Genomic DNA, 14,428 nt, shown 5'->3' on the forward strand with positions numbered 1-14,428 from the left:
GATATTCAGTGTTTGCAGTTGTTTGAGAAAATTTTTTTTTTTTTTTTTTTTTTTTTTTTTAATTTTTTTTTTTTTTTTTTTTTTTTTTTTGCTTTGGTCTGGGAATTCTTCATTATGCTCCATTACCTCAAATTTGAAATGGTAGTGTATATTCTGTATCATTATAATTTGGAGGTATGTGATCTGCTGTTTTATTTTGCTATTACTAGGAATTAAAGATGATAGAATGCAGAATCTCAGAGTAGTATCTGAAATTTGGACCTTAAAAAAATTCAAGGCATTTTAAATTATGGAAATTTTTGAAATCAGACTAAATGTATTTTGCATTATGTTATGGCTCCAAGCCTATGAAAATCAAGGAATGGAAAGAAGTGGTTTGAATAGAAATGTCTCCCATATTGTATTGTGTTTACATGTTTTGCCTATAATGAGTGGTACTATCAAGATGTGTGGCCTTTGTAGTAAGGTATAGACTTGCTAGAGGAATTGTGTTACTGTGGAGGCAGGCTTATGGGTCTAAGGAGATCAAGTATGGACCATGTGTTACATTTTCCAATTGTCCTGCATGTAGATTAAAAAATAAATCTATAGAAGACCATTTCTGCTTTCATAATCTATACTTCCCATTATAAACATCATAGACTAAAACTTTGAAAATGTATGTTAGTCCCAGTGTTTATGCTAGTTGCCATGGCCGTTGTGTCTCCTCACAGAAACAAAATGCTAAGAAAAATAGCTTCTCATTTTGTGGTTGGCTTGATTGCATAACTTCATTGTACATGCTCATGTTCTGATTCATGTGAGCATTTTAAGGTCACTGTGTATTGTTATATAAAGTGTGAAATCATAAATATAATTACCCTGAAGTATTGAAAAATCATTCTACTCATGAGGTTATTCCCAACCACTGGTTCTAAGAACAAGAGTTTGTGGTAATCTTTCCAATGTTCCTGAGCTAAATTCCATAGTCCTTTGGAGGGAAAGAAAAGTTACACAATGGAACCATAATGAAGCATTTTCTGTGCTAAGCAAACATTGACACTGAAACAAAATATACTTTTCTTTCAATTGGAAATCATGTATTTTCAGAGAAAAAAGGTATTTTTCTGTTCACATAAGTTATTAGTATACAAAGGAAGTGAAAGCTCAGAGAGTAGAACACTCCAAGTAAAAGACTGATGACCTGAGTTTATATTTCACAAAAGAATATGAGTGCATGCCTGTGATACAGGAATCATGAGCAGAGTAGGAGACAGAAACAAGAGTATCTCTAGAAGTGTCCTTTGTTGAAAATTTGGAATATGTGAATAGAAAATAAATAAAGGGAGCCATACGTGGTATTGTAAGACTTTATTCCCAGAACTTACCATAGAGAGATAGGTTGACATTTATGAGTTCAAGACCAGTTTGATATACCCAGGAATTTCCATTAAAATCATAGGCATTTCTTTAATCAAGAAAGCAAGCAACTGTTAACAAAATGAATGAAAGCCATAAATAAATAAAATAGACAACATCTAAGTAAGAAGAAAATCTAGTTGTAACCCTGGATATTGTCTTCTCTTGAATTCATACTTACTGACCTCCATAAAACTGTATATATACAGAGACATGCATGCACTCAGGGATACAGACAAATATATAAAATAAACTTGTGGTGCCTTATTTCTAATGTTATCAAATTAATGACAGATACTAGCTTTCCTCTGCAAGTTCTAAGCTTGTATGTTAGCAATTCCAAAGTGCCATACTGAAAACTAATGTCAGAGAAATGGCAGCAGTGACTCCACATGAAATGTATTAGTTAATCTTGAATTACTAGTTAATAAAAATATTGTTTCTAAAATGTGATTGACTTAAAAAAATAGTAGGTTTTCATAACTGAAGATTTCAGAGCACCAAGATCAAAATAACAAAATAGCTGTTATTTTGGGAGAAAGTGCTATCTGATATTTAGACTGAAATTATTTGGTATCATCTAATAAAAAAATAAATACAACAGGCCTTGAGGAACTAAAATTAAGAGTGGTAATGCTAAATGAACTTGCTAAATCTTGATGTATGTAACAAATCTAATTCCAACTATTCATGGAGAACATTTGTTTATATTTTATGGAATTAAACATGAACTATAAAGTTTATGCTACTCAATATGTGGTCTATGTGTTATTCCTCTTATGAATTTTTTGCTATTTACACAGATATAATTTTAAGAACTACCAGTATATCCTTGCTCTGGTATTTGCCATTGAGGAGATCAATGGGAACCCTAATATTTTACCTAATATATCACTTGGATTTGATTTCTACAATGTCCGATTCACTGAGAAGGACACTCTCATGAATGCTTTTAATTGGTTCACAAATAGAAGGAAGAAAAAGATTTTGCCAAACTACAACTGTAACAAGAAAAAAATTTCTGCTGCACTCACAGGAACATCTTGGACAACATCTGCCCAAATTAGTACTTTATTTCAACTATTCAAATTTCCACAGGTGAGAAAATTTGGGAGTGTGAGAACTGGGAATCACATATCTTCATTGATATTATAGGTGTTTTTCAAACTACAAGAGGGATATTTGAATTATTAAAGCAGCAAAACATGTATTCAGAGATATTGATATGAAACAAATTTCTCTTGCATACAAGAGAAATGATAGTCAAGTAAATGGAATTTGGTAGTTCTTTGAAACTAGCAGGCTAGGCAGGAATTTTTCTTTAAAATTGGAATAAAACTATCTTTCTTTTCCTCATGTCATTTGTTGTTTCAGGAATAAAATTGTATTTGATCTTAATATTCTTTTTCTCACTTGGTTCAGATTTCCTATGGACCTTATGATCCCATCTTGAGTGACCGAAGTCAGTATTTTTCTCTCTACCAGATGGCCCCAAAGTATACATCACTTTCACATGGCATTGTCTCTTTGATGGTTCATTTTAGGTGGTCCTGGGTTGGTCTCATCCTTCCAGATGACCACAAAGGGAATAAAATTCTACCAGAAATCAAAGAATATATGCAGAGAAAAGGAGTCTGCATAGCTTTTGTTAAAATGATCCCTGCCACCTGGACTTCACATTTTAGCAAATTCTGGGAAAATATAGATGAGGTAAATGTCATAATTATATATGGTGACATTGATTCTCTAGAAATTCTAATGAGAAATATTGGGCAAAGGTTATTAACATTGAAAGTCTGGGTCTTGAACATTGAACCACATGTTACTTACTATGGTGATTATTTCTTGTTAGACTCATTCCATGGGAGCTTAATTTTTACTCACCATTACAGAAAGAATTTTGAGTTTATCAATTTCATTCAAACAGTTAATCCTTACAAATACCCAGAAGATATTTATCTTCCTAAGTTGTGGCATTTGTTCTTCAAGTGCTCATTTTCTGATATTGATTGTCAACTATTGGCTAACTGTCAAGCCAATGCTTCTTTGGATGTATTACCTTGTCATATATTCGACATAGCGATGAGTGAAGAGAGCAAGACTATCTATAATGCTGTGTATGCTCTGGCTCATAGTCTTCATGTGATGAGTATTCAACAAATACAAATACAACCCCATGAAAATGGGGATGTGTTGGTGTTCTCGCCCTGGCAGGTAATAACCATTGTAACAAATTGTACTATCATCATTTTGATATATGATATGTGAATTGACAGTAAATTCTGGATTGTAAAATCCTGTTTATCTTGTCAACAATCACAGGAATTTGGGGGTTTTGAAATTTATCTAGAAGGCAAGGCAGGTTAAAGAGTGTTGCTGAGAAATGGAATACAAGATACCAGGCTGATATTTTCATAGTCAACATCAATTTCATGTTATCAATAACTAGATATACAACATTCACATGGTAATAGTTGAAATAAAATTAGTAGCTTATGTATTTATTACAATAGGCATAAGTGAGTGGACATTTAAGTGAAACAATCATAGTGGTTTTGTCTTAAATAATTCCCTAAATTAGCCTTGAAACATCAACACCCTCATTTCAGACTATGTACCTCTGAAGATAATTTAAAATCAAATGGGTCTTACTTGGTTTCAAAAAAGTATCATGGCACGAGTCAGAAGCCATTGATTCATTACCTGAGGGTAGTTCATAATTTTCTCTATGAACTATATATCCCACTCATTCAGGAATTCATTTACTCAACATTACTGGACACTTCATTAATTTGATTTTCTCATTAGAAATTAAGAACAATAAGACACATTCAAAAACATAGGTTGATTTTTTTTCTTGAATACAGTGTAATATAAATTCATGGATTTCTTTCAGCTTAACACTTTCTTGAAGGAAATTGATGAGAGAGACAACATGAGTTTAGATTGGAGACAGAAACTAAATGCAGAATATGACATTCTTAACCTTTGGAATTTACCAAAGGGTCTTGGACTAAAGGTGAAAATAGGATCCTTTTCTGCAAATACTGCCCAGGACCAACAGTTGTCTTTGTCTGAAGAGATGATCCAATGGCCAGAAGGATTTTCAGATGTGGGTTATGTCTTTAATCAATGCTTTGTGCTTATGTTAATAATAAATATTTATTTTCTTATATAATTACACTTGTTTTCTGACTGAAAATCAATCACTATTGATTACAAGTATAAAATACAACAAAGGTAACAGTAGTATATTAGGTTTTCTTATTCCTTGATTCAGACTAATAGAAGTATTTAATGTTAAATATGGCCCACAATGTTCACTCATATAAATATTATTTGTCACAAATTATGAATCCTTTGGAGTAGGATATTTCCATCTCCAAAATAAGTCATGGGTCATTGTGCTTTATATAATTTTCCCATTTGGGAATAGTAACATGAAACAAGATAAACAATATTCTTTTTGTATGATCACACAAAATGACCAAACATGACCCATGGAAGAAAAAGTATATTTTTGCTTATGGTTCCAGAAGTATGAAACTCCGTGATAGATAGTAATATGGCAAGGTGCAGTCATGAAGTCAGGTTGATATACAGAAAGATAATGTTTCTATATACTCCTACATATAGTAAATGAAATAAGAAACTTATCTGAGGAAGGTATTTAAATATTTCAATTCCAACCACATTGAGATAACTTTGCAAGCGTGTCTGAGGCTTCTAACATTCCAAAGTGTGCCAAAAATATGGAAATATGCACCCAAATACTTTCACCTATATTGAAATGTTTTCATTCCAAATGACATATATAAATGTGTTAGTATTCCTTAACTGTACATAGATTCACAATGGGTCCATTGACAATCTTACTTAGAAATTTCAACCTATGATCAGTTAGTGTATTTTTTTCAGACTCTGAAAAAGGAGAACTATATAGTGTATGTCTGTGTAAAAGCTACTAGTTTGACTGTATCTTATATTAAATACATAGCTGAAATAATTTAAGAAACAGTTTGAAGGTGCAGTGCATTATATTAGGAAATGTAAGATTTCCAGATGTATGGATGATATGATATCATCTGAATGTATAAAGGCATGAATAATGCTGTTCTCTTCTATTTTTTTATACATTTGTTCTTAGATCTTAACCAATTAGAAATGACACTCGAATTTAAGAGACCCTCTTCAACCTAGCGAATTTAATACGTGTATTTCTTGCTAAAAAAAACCCCACATATCTTGTTACTTTGTCCATTCTAAATCCTGTCAATTGACAGTCAATATTTACAATCATTGTGGAAATAAACGTACTCAATATAGTAGTCATAAAGTATAGAGATAATATCATATGCGGAGAGAGCCCGTGGTCTTCATATCTTCCCTGTGGTCTGCTGTTCGCAAACTTGTCCCTACTCCATTATGTTTCCAAATTCTCTACCACTCTGATAATATCAAACAAATATTTAAGCACATTTGCTTCTGAATAACTTTTCTAAATAATCCTCAGTACTTGTAAGAATAAGTGAAAATTATTTCATAATATTCAAAAACTCTGGTTTTTTAAATTTTTTTTCTATAAAATACTAAGCATAAGATAACATTCCTTTCATTCTTCTCAGATCCCCCAATCTGTGTGCAGTGAGAGTTGTGGGCCCGGATTCAGAAAAATAATCCTGGAGGGCAAGGCGATCTGCTGCTACAATTGCACTCCTTGTGCAGAAGATGAGATTTCTAATGAGACTGGTAAATACAGGTTTTACAGAAAGCTTTTCCAGTTTTTCACAAGAGGCCATAATATACTAGCCAATGAAAATGGTGTGAATTCAAATCAGTGATAAATATCTTCATTTATTTGTTTGGGAACCTAAATGCCAAAATTCATCATCATCCCTTTGCAATGCCCACCATAGCCATTAAAAACCATACTTCTTTTATATCTTTGATTCACTTCAAATATTGATTGTAGCAAAAAAAAAAAAAAAGTATTTCTGGGGTACTTCACAGTATGATTTATTTCAGTTAACATGTATTGACAAAGAATCAGTTGGCTTTTTCAGCTGTATTTGAATAATATTATTAAGACTTATCTGTGGCACAGATCTTCATAGTGGTGATTGTGCCCACTCATTTTTAATATAAAATTTAAAATATATAAATATATGAACATAATTTTTTGCATAAAAATATAAAATGTAAAATGTATTTTCTTTCAATTTTTCATTTTTTGATAATTTTTGGACAATGTGTTTTAACTATATTCAAGCTTTCCAAACCTTTCATATCTATTCAGCTATTTCTTAACTACCGAAAACATTATAGTTAACCTAAAAATGTCTGTAATCCTCATGTACTCCAGTGTGTGTGTGTGTGAGTATCTTATTTGAAGGTTGTCAATCAGCCATGGGATTTATGCTAAAAAAAAAAAAAAAGAAAAAAAAAAAGACACTTCTTCCAACAACCACCAATTGCCAATATCTCATTTTCTGGGGGTGTGTCTTTCTTTCTTTCTTCACTCTTTATATGGGAATTTGGTCTGGCTTAAGCCTACAGACTTCTAACTACTTGTCTCATGTGATATGACTTCATAGGTGCAAATTCCCTACGTTTTCAGAAAACACAGTTTTCTTGTAGTTACTTGCACATTGTAAAGATTGCTAGGTTTCTGCCATGTCTTCAATAATTACATGATTTTAACAAAACATTTTATTTTATTATTGGAATCGTCAGGAATCAATAGAGCATATGATTGATCTTTTAGTGAGAGATGTGTCAGTAGAAGCAAGCTTCAAGGTTTTAAAGTTCATGTGACATCTAGAATCTTACTTTTCTCTGACTTCTGCTGTCAATCAGGATGTCAGAATCCATCTAGTTCTCCAGTGCCATCTCTACCTCAATGCTTTCATGTTTCACGATATGACAGAAATAGTCTAACAATGTAAAGCTATAAACAAACAGCAATAGAACAACTAAGACTGGATAACAACACAACTTAAACTTTTTTGAAAACTTTACTTAGAAAATTTCTGTCAGACTAATCAAGTACAGTTGACAGTTATTGCCATTGTCACAGATATTTCCTTTATTAGTTTGACATTGTTTTTTATTTTCATAGCTAAATGTGGATACTACAGACTTAATCTTTAAATAAAATAGATTAATTTGTTTCACTCTTTGAAAGGTAAGAGTAACGTTCTGCTAAGATCTGAGTGAGCCTTTATTTTATTTAGGAACCCAGCAAGTGTGTATAGAGAAAAGGACTATTGTCATTCACTTTGCATATGACTCCTGTAATTAATGATTCACTGCCAATATAACTGCATAAATTCATGAGCATTTTGCAATTATGAGCCAATGCTTTGCTACTAGCCTTAGTTTACATTATTGTTGATTTTAGGAGTGAATATCTAGCACATGGATTAAAGTCATAGACATAAAGCACATGCACATATTTGAACAATATATGAATACACACACACACACATATATACATATAATTTGTATGTATATACAAATATATGCACATTCCTACTTATATATGCATATTCATATATGTATATGTAGAGAGAAAGAGAGACCTATTTGGAGAGACAAAGACAGAGAGAAGGTAAGACACACACAAAGAATAATAATGTTATCACCATAAAATTTAAAACTTGTTTTACACCTGCTATTTAATACTTGACTCATTGTTTCCATTCTGTATTATTTTAAATTAGCTTAATTGTATTGAGATGGAATCATAAAATTCATAGTGAATTTTATAATCTTACACTTTATTTACATTACACAATGGAGGAGCAATATTTTTAATGATCAGATACAAAGTTACTTAAGTGAAATTTAAGGAAGTTTTAGTGTCAATTTCAAAGTGGTAAAGAGAAACTCATCTTATAAATACATAGAATCTGAACTGATGAACTATACAACATGACTTGGGTGATTAGAAAGAAAGCAGTCTGCCATACTCTCCTCTATTCCTCCTTTGTAGACGTTTCTCATTTCACTATTCACAGACTTTTAAGAGATTTCAATTCAACTAAATCAAGCTTGATTCACTCAAAGAGACAACTTTTGAAAGATGTGCCGTCATCTTTCTAATTGTTGTGATTTTTGGTTGCATTAGAGAGAGTAATATGTTCAATAAATTAAGTTTTGGTGTTTAATTTAATGGCATTTACAAAATACATAGCTATTAATAGTGCCTTCATGCAATCCACAGAATCAAACTTTGAAATGTATTCACACTATCCATTCCCCATAGTTCTGTGGTATTTAGCATTCTTTTTTATGATAATGCTTATATAAGACTATGCTGGACATAAGATGGCAGACTATATAAATAAAGCTATACACAGAAAGGGGATGAGAGAGCATAATGGCCATGAATGCATTTCATAGACATTGATTAGATTTCTTCTTGTATTAATATAATAACTATCAGATTTTTGATACATTTTATTTATATCATAGAATTTTTAACATGCATAAAATTACTTGGAGCTATGAGCCACAATGATGTACATCATTTTATTGCCTTAAAGAGATGTTTTCCGTGATCCAACAACTCTATTCACCCAACACCCATTTCTCCTGTTATTTTAAACTTTTGTAGGTAGGCTATAACAGAGGTAGTATATGGGTTTCATTATCACTTTCAATGTCATATCTTTTGTCTACCACATCCAGAGAACATGCTACTAAATCACAGATTCGAAACTTCAGTACTTTCTAGTATCAATTGACTGATATCAAAGGTTTTAATCTATAATAAGCACTACAAAAAGGTTAAAATCAAAAATAACCACAGACATGAAAGATATATCACATGTACATAGTCAATCTTCATATAAACCCTAAAGTTTGAATTCTGAAAATATTAGGATACAAACATTAAATCATGTCTTCTAACATGTAAAACGCTGCATATCTAGAATTTTATTATACTTTTTCCTACCCTATCATTGCTAATATTAAAACAATTTGCAAAAATAATTAATAAATGTATCTCCTAAAAATTGTAACTAACAACAGATTCTACCTCCTTTTCATAAAAGTCCAGAAATTGGAAATTTGTGTTTGATTTTCCCAGCACATTTACTGTCTACTATAATTAAATATTAGGATTACTTTTATATCATCTATCTTTATGTCATATAAACACTATATGTAATTATAACCTAAAGACAGTGTAAGCCATTTAATGCAGAGAAGTAAAAGAAAAAAGTCTAAGAGAAGTTATGGAATATAGATTGTTCAATTAGAAAAATAGGTAATATGCACAATTATGGTATCTTCAACAATGGAAAAATATTGCTCATTATTTCTGTATTAACTAAATTTGAGTCTAGAGTAGAATTAATTCAAAAAAATTAAATAAAATTTATGTATAGTAAATATGATCACATTTTTGCCTGCAAAACATACCAGAACCACCCATGAATCTCTACTTATCAAATCTGTTGTTTTCTCCCTTAAAAAAAAAAAAAAAAAAAAAAACAATAAGCCGGGCGTGGTGGCGCACACAGCACTTGGGAGGCAGAGGCAGGCGGATTTCTGAGTTTGAGGCCAGCCTGGTCTACAGAGTGAGGTCCAGGACAGCCAGGGCTACACAGAGAAACCCTGTCTCAAAAAAAACCAAAAAACAGAAAACAATAAAATAAAATATAATATAATACACTCTACTCCAATACATGCTACCCAAATATGCTGGAATGTGTGACCTGCACTATAGAAAGCTCAATCAAGGCTATTGATCTTCCATTTACAATAGCTCCTAATGTAAGGGTGTGCCATCATTCCAACCTTCCTTTTATTATGATTATCTATCAGGCCTGCGATTTTACTAACCATCTACATGATGTTACAACCATGAATTTATATACAGAATTGTATCATCACAGGTTTTTATATCACTGTTTCTTTACAGACCTTTGAGGTTTCTGATTTTTATGAAGATTCTACTGTAACTTCTGTAAATGCAAACTTTCTGTAATCATAGTTTTATCTTCAAATTTTTAGTCTCCCAAAACCCTTACATAGATATGTATATGTGTACCTGTATTTGTTGTATATGTGTAAGTATATGTTTATGTATAGTGTGTCTGTGTGTGTAAATGTATGTACTCAAACCTGTCATATGCATATCACAAGAGAGTTGGAAATGTACCTGTATATGCCTAATCACACTGGGTCAATCACCAAGACAAACTCAGAACGGGACTCTATTTATTAACTATACTTAACAATTGTGTAAAACTCAAATATGTGCCAAACAGTTTAAATTTGAAAATATTGATGATTAAAAGTTGCACAATAATGCAATACTATTTTTTAAAGTTGAGATATAAATTTTTATTCTTATTAATGAAGTAAAATTTAAGGTCTGGTGATCAAATCACATTTTAAGAAATATAAAATATTGATAATGTAACATTGAAAATCTAGGTACATATATTTAAGGTTAAACATAGAGTTTACGAAATTTCATGAACACAGTATTATAGAAGTGTTCTCTAAAGTCTGTATGTTCTTCTAATAATTTTGTATTTGAAAATTTATGCCTTGCTTATGGAAACAATTAATTGGGTACTTTTTGAGAAATTACTAATGTAATAGGTTCTATTCACTAAACTGCAGCAGAGAATGAAGAGATCTTAAAAACAAAGAATTTTACAGAGGAGTACATTTAAGACTCTTTTCTGAAAAAGAATGATCTTAAAATCATCCTCTGTTGTTAATTTTTCATGTGTATTTCATAAAGTGTATGTAATTTGTGAGATTATATCAGGCTAACGTAGGTTTATGAAATGCAACTTTTTAAAATTTCATTTAATTTTTTTATGGTCCAGACTTTATTCCCCCTTCTAGACTATCCTCTGACTGTTCCATATCACATACCTACATCCTGTCTCCTCTAGGATGTCCTCACCTTCCCACTCCATACATCCCACCCCACTGGGTCTCCCTTCACCCTGGAGACTCCAGTCTCTTCATGGATAGGTGCATCTTCTCTGACTGTGTACAGACCCAACAGTCCTCTGCACTATATGTGCTGGAAGCCTCATATCAGCTGATGTTTGCTGTCTGGTTGGTGATCCAGTGTCTGAGAGATCTCGGGGGTTGAGGATAGTTGAGGGTCACACTTTTCCTTAGCATCATTTGACTTTGCTCTAATTCAACAACAGGTATAAGCAGTTTCTGTTCATAGGTTGTCTGTACATATTTGCTTCTGACCCAGCTGTTTACCAGGTTTTTCAGAAGGTGGTCATGATAGGCTCAACAGCTGGGTCAGAGCACATCATAGTATCAGTAATAGTGTCTGGCCTTGGGTCCTCCCCTGGAGCTGGTTGCCACTTTAGGCCTCTCACTTTTACCCTTTTTCCTCAGGCTCTTCTCAGTTTTTGTCTGTGCAGTACTTTCAGAAAACAATTCTGGGTCAGAGTTTTTGACTATGGGATGGCAAACCCACCCCTCATTTGATGCCCTGTCTTTCTGCTGGAGGTGGACTCTACAATTCCCTCTCTCCACTGTAAGGCATTTCACCTAAGGTCCTTCCCTTTGAATCCTGAGAATCTATCACCTCACAAGTCTCTGTTACATTCTAGATGGAACCTCCACCTCTTAACTCCTGAGGTTGCCTGTTTCTATTCTTTCTGCAGGCCCTAAGGGAGGCAGTCCTCTTCCCCTTAACAAATACCTGACCATGTTCTCCTCTTCTGTTTCCTGTTGTCATTGCCACCCAGGTCTTCCCTCCCTGCTCCCTCCTGTAATTGATTTCTTCTCCTTTCCATGTGGGATTGAGGCATCATCACTTGGGCCCTTTGGCTTGCTTACCTTCTTTAGTTCTGTGAATTGTATCCTGAGTGAGTATTCTGTACACTTTTGGCAAATATCCACTTATTAGTGAGTACATACCATGTATGTCCTTTTGTGTCTGAGTTACCTATATTATTTACTACTAAAAGAGATACATCATTGGAATAAAAGGCAGAAATATTTTATGAGTAAACAGAGGAAATACATTAGGCTAATTCAACTTAAGTCCGTATAAGGAAGAAGGATTTTAAGTGAAATTACTAGAAGTTGATGTCTAGAAGTTGTGACATCATTTTCTATAGAAACATAGACAACTTAGGTAAGGGAAGGAGTGTGATTGAATAATTGGATAAAAACCTATTATATGTAAACATAAATACTAAAAGACATACATAGGAAAGGAGTGCTTTTTTAGTATGCAAGTATACACAACAGTGTGCTTATTACTTTTTTCCTAAGAAAATAAAATAAGGTGAAACTTGTGACAGTCCTTGTACATAGAAATGACTCAGAAAAAATAGGGATCAATTCAGGCTGGACTCACAATCTCATGATAATCTACATTTCTCATCAGATGTGGATCAATGTGTGAAGTGTCCAGAGAGTCATTATTCAAATACAGAGAAAAACCACTGCTTCCAGAAAACTGTGATTTTTCTGGCCTATGAAGACCCCTTGGGGATGACACTGGCCTGTATAGCTTTGTGCTTATCTGCACTCACAGCCTTTGTTATTGGCATCTTTGTGAAATACAGAGACACGCCTATTGTCAAGGCCAATAACCGAGCTCTCAGTTACACTTTGCTCATCACCCTCACCTTCTGTTTCCTTTGCTCTTTGAACTTCATTGGTCAACCCAACCTGGCCACCTGCATCCTACAACAGACCACATTTGGAGTTGCATTCACTATGGCTCTTGCCACTGTGTTGGCAAAAGCTATTACTGTTGTTATTGCATTCAAAGCCACTTTTCCAGGGAGAATGGTGAGGTGGCTAATGATGTCAAGGGCCCCAAACTACATCATTCCTATCTGCACCCTGATCCAGCTTCTTCTTTGTGGAATATGGATGGCAACCTCTCCACCATTCATTGACAATGATGTTCATACTGAACATGGATACATCATCATTTTTTGCAACAAGGGTTCATCTTTTGCTTTCCACTGTGTCCTGGGATACCTCTGCTCCTTGGCATTTGGAGGATATACCGTGGCCTTCTTGTCTAGAAATCTACCTGGCACATTCAATGAATCAAAATTTCTGTCATTCAGCATGTTGGTGTTCTTCTGTGTATGGGTCACCTTTCTTCCTGTCTATCACAGCACCAAGGGGAAGTTCATAGTGGCTATGGAAGTCTTCGCTATCTTAGCTTCCAGTGCAGCCCTCCTTGGATTTATATTTGGTCCTAAGTGTTACATTATCTTGATCAGACCAGACAGGAATTCATTTAAACATGTCAGGGACAAAACACATTCTCGACGGAATAAGACTTATGTAATGTAGTTAATAATAAAGTTAGCTTCTGTGTTAGGAGCACTGATAAAAGATTTGAATTAATTCTTCATGCAATCTAATCATATGTTATATAATTATAATATGAATGCAACTCAATCACATTTTATTTCTTTTTCAAATTTTAATATATTGATTTTATATGATTGACCATTTTTCATGAATTAAAACCACATTTGCTTTCTGGCTCCTTAAAAGTCTATGAATTGTTAAGTCTATGAATTGTTGGCATAGTAACTGGACAATGTTGAAAAATGTTTAATATTTTTATTAGGTATTTTCCTCATTTACATTTCCAATGCTATCCCAAAATTCCCCCCTACATGCCCACCCACTCCCCTACCCACCCACTCCCACTTTTTGGCCCTGGCGTTCCCCTGTACTGGGGTATATAAAGTTTGTAAGTCCAAAGGGCCTCTCTTTCCAGTGATGGCTGACTAGGCCATCTTTTGATACATATACAGCTAGAGACAAGAGCTCCGGGGTACTGGTTAGATCATATTGTTGTTCCACATATAGGGTTGCAGTTCCCTTTAGCTCCTTGGGTACTTTCTCTAGCTCCTCCATTTGGGGCCGTGTGACCCATCCAATAGCTGACTGTGAGCATCCATTTCTGTGTTTGCTAGGCCCCGGCATAGTCTCACAAGAGACAGATATATCTGGGTCCTTACAGCAAAATCTTGCTAGTGTATGCAAT

The 14,428-nt window shown here is 33.5% G+C and overlaps 1 protein-coding gene across 2 annotated transcripts in view; it reads left to right on the forward strand.

The window, feature by feature from the left end:
- LOC110288372 (vomeronasal type-2 receptor 116-like) overlaps positions 1-13,722 on the forward strand; it is a 17,684-nt gene extending 3,962 nt beyond the window's left edge. Inside the window, exons 2-6 of one of the 2 annotated variants that reach the window (XM_021154732.1) lie at positions 2,202-2,496; positions 2,821-3,624; positions 4,295-4,510; positions 6,024-6,147; positions 12,794-13,722. In XM_021154732.1, coding sequence (XP_021010391.1) covers positions 2,202-2,496; positions 2,821-3,624; positions 4,295-4,510; positions 6,024-6,147; positions 12,794-13,722 — 2,368 coding nt within the window. The remainder of the gene's footprint in view (positions 1-2,201; positions 2,497-2,820; positions 3,625-4,294; positions 4,511-6,023; positions 6,148-12,793) is intronic. The other variant, XM_029473843.1, reaches the window with a different exon arrangement.
- The last annotated feature ends 706 nt before the right edge of the window (positions 13,723-14,428 follow it).

The sequence above is a fragment of the Mus caroli genome, unplaced genomic scaffold, assembly GCF_900094665.2.
Source record: "Mus caroli unplaced genomic scaffold, CAROLI_EIJ_v1.1 scaffold_6849_1, whole genome shotgun sequence".
Classification (NCBI taxonomy): Eukaryota; Metazoa; Chordata; class Mammalia; order Rodentia; family Muridae; genus Mus; species Mus caroli.